Genomic DNA, 11,540 nt, shown 5'->3' with positions numbered 1-11,540 from the left:
TATAAGGATTTACCTTAAATGATGCCTCTGAATCCGATCTTCTTCCTTACTGTAGTTTTTAGCTGTCCCTCCAGCGCTGGTGCAGGTCTCCGATCCAGCGCTGACTCCTCTGTCCTCCTCTTCTCTGATGTCCCACGGAGTCTGTGCACACTGCTCCATAGACTTACCTTGTGTCTCTCCTCGTCTCCCGGCCGAACATCTGAACTGCATATGCGCCCGCCCCAAGACCCGGCCGCAAGATACATTTTCAGATGTTCGGACAGGAGCGCGCGGTGAAGACGGGTAAGTTTAAACCTCTTTCAAAAGGTTTTTTTAAAGAAAAAGTTTTTGCATATATCTACTGCTTGCTAGCATTAGATATATGCAAAAAAAGTGGGCACGCATTATAAGCATACCGTGCGTCCACTGGTGTAATAGTGTTTTGTTCTGTTTTACTTCATGCAAAATATATCTGTTGATTTTGCCAGAAATCTTGTAAGCTGATAACTTTCTGTGTTCTTTGCTTCTACTGAATCTTAACATAAATCATGCTTTCCAGTTCTCTCTGTTGACTACAACCCCAGCCAAGTTATGGAGAGGAAAAGCGAAGCAGGTGTTCTGCAGTATTAACACATATGCTGTGCTAGGGTGACAATGCTGCGGTACAGTGAGTGTGTGTTGTCACACTATTACAGGAAGTGTGTTACTGGCAGGATCATCAGGGGAGGGATAAAGAAAAAAATCCTAAAAAATAAAACTAATGCAGCCACCGCATTTAAACATTGATGAGCTGCAATATTTTGATCTTGTGTTTAGATACGTTTTAAAAGAATGAGGGAGTCTGGAGACTGCCATAGTTGAGCTTTCCTTCTGAGTATGCTTGATCTTTTGCTGTCATGCAGAACCTGTGTGTTCAATACTTTCCAAGCCACTCAGAACTAGCATACCATCTAAGGCACCTTTAACACTGCCTTCGATCAGGTCCGCCTGTCAGTTTTTTAGGTGGACCTGACCTGAAGCTCATCATCAGTCTGTGGGGAGACGGATTTAAATGGACAAGCATTCATTTACGTTCAAGTCCATCTAGATCCACCTGGAACAGAGTTCAGTTTTGGCGGACCAGAATGAGATGAGATCAGAGGATGTGAACGGACACATGTCCACTTTCATCCCACTCCCCATAGACCTAGCAAGGGTCCAGTTGGTTAATTTTTTCCCCCTCCATTGTAAGATAGAGTGAACTGAATGGACACGGATGTCACAAGGATGACCTCCATTCCATACCGCTGCGATCAACAGGAGATATGTGCAGTGAGCCCCTACTGATCAGAATGGACACCAAGGGGCCAGTGTTCTGAGATGCCCGATTTGCATGCTTGTTCCAGGTCAGCATCTGAAAAAATTGAAGCCAAATAGAGCCAGACAACCACCATTTTTCAGGTGGTCAGCAATGGCAACCTTCATATTGGAGAGTAAATGAAATCAAAGCAAAGGATGATTATCTTTGCGGTATTTTAAGCTTGGCTTCACCCACACTCCTGTTAGATCAGACTTTGCATTTCGATGGCCTCCAGGTACTTACATTTGCGATACGGGTGGATGTTGGAAATGATAATTAGACATTTGCATTGTATGTGTCGCTTCTTCCTATAGGTGTGTGTTCGTAGCAGGTAGAATGCATGCTAGGTGTATAGTAAACCAGCTGTCATCCACAAGCGGTAGGCACACAGCCTTCCAGCACCGACTATTTATATTGTGTGACTTAGATTAATGCAAGAGCAAAACAAAACTGCCTCTGTAATGTGTGTGAATGCTGACGTTGGTTTCTGTACATTGCTTTTATATATTTTTGCACATTTCTGTGTGAAATAGCTGCTGTAGAATCACGGGTTCAGTTCTCAGAATGATAAAAGTGCATAAACATTAATAGAATCAAACACCATTTAGTGTCCTCAATAACACTTGTGACTTCCATGTCTTCCTAGGACTGATAAAGGCGGCGGGAGAGTCGAAGCTTTTTTAATGACTTCTATTTTTTTTTTGTTGGAGGGGGAGCATTGTGTAATGAAGAAAGTTCCTCGCCATCTATATGTGACCAGCAATGATAATTATGATTTAAAAAAACTCACTGTGTACATCTAATTTCGGTCACACGATCACCTTGGTGTTATTATAGGAAGATGACAGCCCGCTCTGGGAGAAAGTATTGTTAATAGAATCCTACTAGTTCTAACGGTTCCCATTAGAGATGCACTGATAGCGGTATTTCGGTATCAAGTACGAGTACCGATATTTTTTCCCCGGTACCGATACCGGAAGTCTCATTAAGGAAGCCAGGCGGCGTGTAATGGACTCGCTCCCGGCTTCCCGATTAGCAGGGAAGCTGTCCCCATGCTTCTCGTCACTAGGTGACCAGAAAGCATGGAGCTGGCTTTGTGGCCAATCAGGAAGCCGGGCGCCATGTAATGACACGGCACCCGGCTTCCTGATTGGCTGGGAAGCTGGCTCCATGCTCCCTCGTCATGAAAAGTCCTGCATGCTGCATTTTTGGTTCATTACTCTGTGATCCCATGCAGGTCTTTTGGACACCAGGCAGACATATGAATGTAGCTCTGTAATCATTCATACATCATTAAATGTAAGGCTCACTTCCTCATCTCACACTACAGAGTAAGGGGAATTTATCAAAACTGGAGCAGACAGAATCTGGAGCAGCTGCACATAGTAACCAATCAGCGTCTCTATAGTTTGTTCAGTTAAGCTTTGAAAGATAGAAGCTGATTGGTTGCCATGGGCATCTGCTCCAGATTCTGTCGCAGTTTAGATAACATTTCCCTCAATGCCCAACCGCCCACCACCAACGCCGGACGGTTGGCAACTATCAGAATACCAAAATATGCAGCATTTTTTTCTGACCGGAATGCAGGCATTGATGTGCCACTCATTCCCGTGCAGCCAATCGCAAACTTGGCCGGAGGCTGAGTTTGCGGTGCCTTTGACTTCAAAGCACCACCACGCCCCCTCTCACCCCAAAACAAAGTGAGGCGGCCCGGAATGCGATCCAGTGCGTTTCGGCTGGTGTGAACTAGCCCTGATAGACACAACAGGAAGTGAGGGCCAAATGCTTCCAAAGAGTGAAATCCCTAGTGGTTAGCAAGGTCACCAGAACGAGGAAGATTTCCCATATTTTTCTGTTCTGGTGACACTCAAAATTGGGGATTTCCTTGCACTTTCCTGTGTCCCCATCTCCCTTACAGGGACACAGACAGCAATAAAAACCTGACCGGTGTTTTAAACCCTCTCCACTCTATCCAAATAAAATAAAAAAACAAGGTTCTGGCTTCAGTTGCACTTCACATTTGTGTCCATGTACCCACAAAATACAATTCTGCCAGAACGGCCATTGAATCATCACACTCCTTGACAGATTGATGCCCCTCGGTCACTGTTCCTGGGGTGAGCATTCTTATAAATGTTGTCGGCAGCTCCTGTGTTCTGTTGCCTTTCCTGATGGCTGCCAGCACATTTTAAGAGGGAAAATGGGATTTTGGCAAGCATTGAGGTTAAGCAGTTTCGCTGAATAAGAAATGGAGCCCTTAAATTCCACCATTTCAGGTCAGGCTGATGCCCGTGTTGATTGCCATTTACCAAGCAAACGTGGGAAAAGCTCCAGCACACATTTGGAGCGTACAAGTGATTTCTGTCTCATAAAAGGCTAGACCTGGAGGCCTCGAGAAGGAGAAGGGTGCATGTAAACCAGGCCTATAATGAAGGCACAGACCTACGGAGAGCCCTGCTGCTAAGCATGACTGCCTCAGCCAGCACCCGAGGGGTTAAAGTCTTTCTGGACAGTGAAACCTGCTTCTTAGGAGAAGGTTGGAGGTGTCCTCTTCCCGTGGGAATGTAGGCACTCTTTGCCCTCTTTGCATGGTGCACAACCCTCTTAACAACTCCACTTCCAAATCAGCGGCATGAACGAGCCACTTCCTCCCCTTCCGATTCACTTGACTGGCTGGCTGGATTTATTTCTTGTAAGCAGTTTTGCCTCCACATGACCAGAAAGCTACAATATTTCATTGTTTTATCCCACGCAGGCCAATCACCGCAAAGCTAGTTTACGATTGTCCCAATCCTCTGTAAGCAGATTTGGATGACAAAAAAGCAGGAAACTTAAATGTTACTAAAGTGTTTTGTTAAAGGGGAACTCCAGGCAGCAGCATGTTGCTGGTATAAAAGGCATGAACAGAAGGAACACTCCGTTCGCAGAAGCAGACACAGAAACCAACTTTAAAGTATATTTAAAGTCTCGTGTTTTTTTTTTGTATAGATCTACTTCTAGCTAGCAAGCAGTAGATATATGCAAAAACAAAGTTACCAAAAAGGTTATTACGGTACTCACCTGTGTCTCCGCCGCTCGCTCATGTCTGAAGATTCTCGAGCGACCGTGAAGGATCATGGGGCAGGCGCATGCACGGTAGAGATCTTCGCTCCGGAGAAGAGGAGAAACGCAATGCAAGCAGCCCAGCAGCGTGCACCCGCACAGACTCCGTGGGACACAGAAGACACAGCAGTCAGCGCTGGATCAGACACCGGCACCAGCGCTGGAGGGAATCCTGAAAACTACTGGACAGAAGAAGATGATCGGATCAAGAGGCATCACTTAGGGTAAGCCCTTAAAGCAGCATTTGGGGGCAGGAGGAATGTGACCTTTTATGTCAATTTAAGTTGTGAGCTGCTGCAGTCCCAGACTGAATGTGAGTGGACAACAGTGGCACCCCCCAGCTGCCTGCATAGTGACTGCATCTCATAGGACACAGTCACCGTTGGGCTGATAGTTTTTCGATTGGTCTCAGGGGAGTTTATAGATCAACTTTAGTCATGCTGCGTGGTGTTTGCAGGGCCACCCATAGCTTGTGTTTCTGGCATTTCAGTAGGAAGCCACCAACATTTCAGCTGTCTATTGGGGCCTTAAAGCAGAACTCCGGGCAAATCAAATCTTAACCCTTGCAGTGCGGCTACCCCCACACCTCAAGGGTTAAGTGCTTGTTTTGTCTAGGGAGCTAAAAGCACAAAGTTATACTTAGCCGAACAGCCTGCTCTTAAACCAGTCCATTCAGCTTCTCTCCCCCTCCGCTCCAGCTGTCTAAGGTTCATCATGTTCTGTACAGTGTATAGAACATGAAGATGCTGAGGGACATTCCATCCCAGGGAGCAGTGTAAGAGCAAGCCAGGATTGTGGTTCGGGTGAGTAGAACTTTCCTATTTTAGCGCCCTAGACAAAACAAGCAATTAAAGTGGACCTCTACCCCCTTTCACTAAAAATTACATCAGCATGCAGCTCAAGTCGCGCATAAAAACACTTGAAAAACACACAAACAAATGCAGCAAAAAAAACCCCTACCAAGCATCCGTCCGTGCTTAGGTGTGAATGGAGCCTTATTGAAGGGGAGAAGGTGGCCATATGGAAGTTTCTAATTGCAAGTGGAGTTGTCGGTGTGCTCCACATATAAACAGGTATAAAACACTGCCTGGCCCAAAAAAAGTCTAATTTTATTATTTGGTTGGATCGCCTTTAGCTTTGATTACGGCACACAGTCGCCCCAACATTGTTGCAGGCTTATGCAATGTCACAACATCTATTTCCATCCAGAGTTGTATTAATTTTTGACCCAGATCTTGTAGGGATGATGTAAGAATCTGACCACTGCGTAAAGTCTTCTCCAGCACATCCCAAATATTCTCAATGGGGTTAAGATCTGGACTCTGTGGTGGCCAATCCATGTGTGACAATGATGTCTCATGCTCCCTGAACCATTCTTTCACAATCTGAGCCCGATGAATCCTGGCATTGTCATCTTGGAATATGTTCAATGTGCCATCAGGGAAGAAAAAAAAATCCATTGAGGGCCGGTTTGCACCACAAAGTCCCCGTTCCAGTGCGTACGGCCTCTGGAACGCACTGGAATGCAAGACGGCTGGCTCCCTGCGTTCAGGGGTGGGAGGGGGCGTGGCGGTGCATTGAAGTCAACGGCACCGCAGCCACGCCCCCCACCCGCACTGCGTTGCCTGGAACGCAAGCACATTAATGCTTGCGTTCTGTTCCAGTGCAATCTGCAAAAATAGTGCTTGCAGTATGCGGGCGATCACACTGTGGGCGGAGGGCGTGTTTGCGGTGCCATTGACTTCAATACATTGCCACGCCCCCTCCTGCCCCGAACGCACTGGAACGTGGACTTTGTGGTGTGAACCGGCCCTGATGGAAAAGCCTGACCATTCAGTATATTCGGGTTGGCAGCTGACCTCATTTGTTGGGGACATAACGTTGCTGAACTATTTTTGGGCCAGGCAGTGTAGTTTGCAATACTGTATGTTTAAGAATTTATTTTCTGATGACATAGTATCTCCATTCCTCCAAGTACTGATCTGCTGAGCGCCAATGATATTAAAAAGCGTGACAATTCCAGCTTGCTCTTTTCAAGGTTTCATTTTTTTTTTTCCTCCAGCTCCTTGCAGTAAGTCAGAGCTTAGTACTTCCAGCTGGTTCCTTGATTGCTTTTAATACCCATCCCCCTCCAGCTTGTTATCAGTTAGACGCCTCACTGACACTACCTCCTACCTCCCCCAGAGTCCTCCGCTATGTGCACTGAATACACATGGGCTCCTTTTAAAGGGGAACTATAGTCCTTTCAAAGTGCGTGTGTATTCAGGCTACACGGTCAGTTGTTTTATTAGTTAGTCTGAGATAGTAAACTGGCTTGCACTGAGAGAAATAGTAATGAACAGCAAAAATGGCACCCTGTGTGTCACTGCAAACTATACACTGATTTTTAAAACATTAACAATGTTGCAAGTGGGCGAGGGACTCTCCCCTACAGCAGGGCAGGCAGTCTAAAAAATACATTCACGTTCCCTAACTATTAGACTCTGTTCACATCTAGGTGTAGCCTGTACATGTGTCACATTTATGCACATTCATGCGCGTTTGTTCTTCGCGTACCGCGTGGGCCTATTAGTTTCTATGGGTGAAAAACTCGTGCATGTAGCAAAATCTGCAATTCTGCATTTTTATTCCCCTCAATTGTGTGCAGTTTTTAACATTAAAACACGCACAAACGTTCCCGCAATGCCTAGGTATGAACCAAGCTTCAACAAAAATGCATCTTATTTGTCTATCACTCAGCTGTAGATCCTCAAATCATCTCTGAATTTATAATGACACTGTCCTTCTTTCCTTTGGAAGAGTATCACAACGGAAGGAAATCGGAAGGTACAATTGCAAGTCAATGGACCCTCCATTGCTTTGCAATTTCCTCCAGATTTTGGGATGACTGGGCCCTAAAAGGGGGTCACTGCGGTTTCATATAATCCGGTGATGAAGTTAAGGTTTCGTCTGATGATGATTTTTTTTTTCTATTTAGACTTGCTATATTTGCGATGAGCAAGGGAGAGAGAGCAAAGCTGCTACTGGGGCTTGTATGACCTGCAATAAACATGGATGTCGACAAGCCTTTCATGTCACTTGGTAAGTTGTCTGATTTTACTGTCTACATAAGTTGTGTGTTTGATGGTCTTCAGCGAAGTGGATGGTTATGCTGTAAGAATGTACTCCTGTGACCTAGGTTTATGAACTCTGCTAAATAGTGGGGGGCATTCCAAGTTGAGTGGAAGCAGTCAGTGGGTATATCTGATTCAGGTCCCATGCAATAGTACCAGCTGGCGTGGTCAGGTTCAGGGTAAAACTGCAAATTCAGTTTTTGGGCTTCTTTGTGGTGTCCCAGTAGGTAGGAGGGGTGAGGATTATGTTTTAGGGCTCAGTTGAGGGTAAGGTTAAGTGTTCAGCCCCATGTAGACTTGAGTGGCACCCGGTGGATCTTGCCAGCACACTTCATTGCATGCATATTTTATCGTACCGTGTGCACAGATGTGTACCTCTTGTGTGTTGCGTTGAAAGGTGCCTGTGGTGTGCTGCCAACCCAGTCAAACTGAACGATCTGCCTTAACAGGGCGCAACTTGAGGCACAAAAATGCATTGTTAAAGCAGGTCATAGTGTAAATCTGGCCTAGGGGTCAGCCTTAGGGTTTGGTGAGGGGCCAGGGCTTGTTTGGTGGTAATATGTTTCTTTAACATGTTTCCAGTGCTGAAAGAGTTCCAAAGAACTACCAGCTCTCAGCACTGAAATCAAATCAAGGCTGCAGGGAGGTAATTGTAGGCGTTGGCTCTCTCCATTTTATCTGGGTCATATTAGTTGTGCAGAATCTGTTTCAGCCTAGAATACCTGCATGAGCAGTCTCAGATGGAGCTGCCGTTCTCCTACTGTCAAGATGCTTACTCGTTTTGGGACAACATTGTCGCTGATGATGAAGTGATATTGGTACACATGCTGAGCAGAGAATGGCAGCTTCATTTTAGGCTTCTCATAAAAGAGGGTTTTTTGCTTTGCGCCCTGGAGAATGACATTTGGCAGACAAAAATTCTGAGGAGCAGCAAAGGGCGTTCTCAATTCATGAACCTGAAGGTCTGTCACACCAACACTACAGCTGAGAATTGAGCCATAGTACACACCTGATGCATGCTTCTTGTTTCAGTGCACAGTTTGCTGGCCTTCTTTGTGAAGAGGAAGGAAATGGAGCAGACAATGTCCAGTACTGCGGTTACTGCAAATACCACTATAGCAAACTGGTAAGGACTTGTACGTGCAGGTGTTACCATTCTTGCTTTGTACGTTTGTTTGCAATGCATATACATGCTGCACAGAGTTCACATTTGAAACTCATCACACGGGAACCACAGGTTTTTATGTTTAGATGGCTTCTGTTCAAGATTTCTGTGGTTTGAGAGTCGTGGCACATGAAGGATGGGACAGGAGCATCCTAGAAAAGTTTTTTTTTTGTAACCATGTAGAGATCACTGTAGAACATCTGTAGACAACATACTGTACACACACCCATAAATTGTCAGTACTACATTTTAACAAAGTCTCATTTTGCATATCTGTGTTCTCTTGGCTTTTTTTAATTTTTATTTTTTATATGTGCTTAGTATTGATTAGTAACCAGAGAAGTCGCTATTACTTTTCATTGATGGACAATATATATGACCAATGATCTTACTCAGAAAAAAAGAAATGCATTTGGTTGTCTTCATTACTTTAGAATTGCACAGAGGTATATATCCATGTGGGCCTACATTGCTGTTGATATAAGACTCGAGACCTTTAGCTTGCTGTCTATACAGATTGGGCTTCCTGTGACTCTTTCACCACGGTGGTGGCTTTGTTTGACCTATTGGTGGGTTAAGCAATGGACAGTGCATATGATTGTTAGATGCATACATGTACCAACACAATCTTTAAAATGGACCTGAACTCAAAAAGTAAACATTTGCTATCTAACGTGGAACATCTAGAAATTCTAATTTTGCCTAAGCAGTACCCTGAACAGTATATCTTTTGTGTTGAATGTCTCTTCAAACTAAGCAGATAACCTCCTGTGCCTTGGTACTCCTGTGCTTATGTCCTGCAGATATATATCTGCAATGTGAGATCATATAGGGCACTGCTGCCTCTGACTGTGAGTCTTAGGAGATTTGGAGCAAGATTTGGTGACGTCATTACTGTGCTGCTACGCTGTTCTCCTTGCCAAAGAGAAAACTATACCTGAGGACCTTCCGTGCAAGGATCTCTCTGCTTCAATCATTCTATTGACCTGTGTTACTCCACCTCTTCTGCTTCTTGAATATTCCCACATCAGTCATGAGGGAGGCAGCTTTGACTTGAGAAAGGAAAGCTTTCTCTAACAAAACGCCCACCTCCATTCAGGGACACGGTGCAGAACAAGTCAGTAATGGTAACAAGTCATGGTAAGTCAGTAATGGGAACTAGATCAACTACATGGAGACAGCAGGAAATACTGAACATATTTGTCACCAGTACACCAGGATACAGCTTGAATATCAGTGCAAATCCATTTTATTAATTATATTTTATTATTATTTTATTAATAAAATACATTTACTCATATTCACATTAGTATATGTCTTCCTGTGACTCTAAGGAGAACTATGGCAAAAAAAAGGTTGGGCCTTGGTTAGCTTTTAAAAGTGAAAATCAAGGTGGGCACAGTAGGGACAGGCTCTGTTTCCGCTCTGTAACATACAATAAAGAACACAAGCCCTCCGATTTTTAACCCTTTGTTAGGACAGACTGTTCAAATCTAGTTTTCAACTGATGGGGATCTGCCAGCCCAGGGCAGACAGGGTTAATTATGGTTAACATTACCTTCACAACCCCCTCACCATTACATAGACAGGGAAAACTTTCTGAAAAACATTGTTCTTATAAACAACCATCATGTAAGAATGGAGTGGTGTCCACTGTCCTTTTTTTTTTTCTGAAGAAGACGTAAATATTTCCCAACATTTCTTATTTTAATGGAACAGGATTGTTACAACAGTGGGCATTATTATTTGAGTATAGGTCCACTTTAAAGTTGCTGCATTCCTTGCCCTTTGCTCGGTGTAATTATTTTTTATGTGTGCATTCTGTACCTTCTGCAAGTAGTCATTATGATGCACTTAGCTCACACGGGGGGACCAACAGCGATGTAGTGGTCTGTAGGGAAACGCTGTTTGCAACAAAGAAATTCAAAATGTATGTAACCTCTGTCCTTCACACCTGTGGATCTCGGACAAGATTTAATTTGGTTCATTGACGGATTAAATAATTGATATAACAAGAATCTCACAAAGGCTATTTTACATGTATATAACACAGCTCCGCCCATCTATAAGAATTGTTTAATTTTTTTATATGATTAAGCAAACATGTGATGATAGATACATGCCAACTGCGCTTACTGGCTTGTATTTAAATGTGCTGCCAGTCTGATCTTGGCTGCTCTATCCAAAAAGACTAAGACCTGGAACAAAAAGTGTTAGAGAATCACCTGCACACCATACAGCGCTTGAACCAAACTAAATGTCCATTGGTGCTTGAAGTGATGACACGGATGGTGCCATGGTACAGTCCAAGTAAAAATAGAAGTCACCAGGACTTACTTGTAATGTGCAAAAAGGATAGCACTTTTATTGATGCGTCACATGCGTCAAGAAGCCAACGTTTCGGGGCTGCGCAGGGTCCCTTCATGAGGACGTCATCGTGAAGAGACCCTGCGCGGCCCAGAAACGTTGGCTTCTTAATGCATCAATAAAAGTGCTATCCTTTTTGCACATTACAAGTGAGTGCTGGTGACTTCTATCTTTACTAAGACTTGGAACAGGCACATGGCAGCTGTGGAATCTGCACCTTATGGAGACTCCCATTTTCCTGTCCGTACTGGTGTAGTGTCAATATTGTTATTGCTTTTATAAAAGACCTACACGTATAAGTGTGTATACATGCCACCAAAGTCTTGTACATGTCGATGTATTCTAGCTCATTTGAATGCAGTATTTGAGTTATTGGTAGGTGAACTCAGGTACTGGGTGCTAGTGTGATAAGATGTGTCCTAAGAGTTCGGTTAAAGACCAAAATATAAAAGTTATAAAAGAAAGATAAGCAATT

The 11,540-nt window shown here is 44.1% G+C and overlaps 1 protein-coding gene across 1 annotated transcript in view; it reads left to right on the top strand.

Moving 5' to 3' along the window:
- Window positions 1-11,540, top strand: part of MLLT10 (myeloid/lymphoid or mixed-lineage leukemia; translocated to, 10) — a 187,414-nt gene that overhangs the window by 51,441 nt on the left and 124,433 nt on the right. Inside the window, exons 5-6 of the mRNA XM_018564371.1 lie at window positions 7,398-7,501; window positions 8,566-8,659. Of these exons, the coding sequence (XP_018419873.1) occupies window positions 7,398-7,501; window positions 8,566-8,659 (198 nt within the window). The remainder of the gene's footprint in view (window positions 1-7,397; window positions 7,502-8,565; window positions 8,660-11,540) is intronic.

The sequence above is a fragment of the Nanorana parkeri genome, unplaced genomic scaffold (assembly GCF_000935625.1).
Source record: "Nanorana parkeri isolate BGI_ZX_2015 unplaced genomic scaffold, ASM93562v1 scaffold23, whole genome shotgun sequence".
Taxonomy (NCBI): Eukaryota; Metazoa; Chordata; class Amphibia; order Anura; family Dicroglossidae; genus Nanorana; species Nanorana parkeri.
Note: the sequence above shows the minus strand (reverse complement) of the source record. Positions and strands in the feature narration are given on the sequence as shown.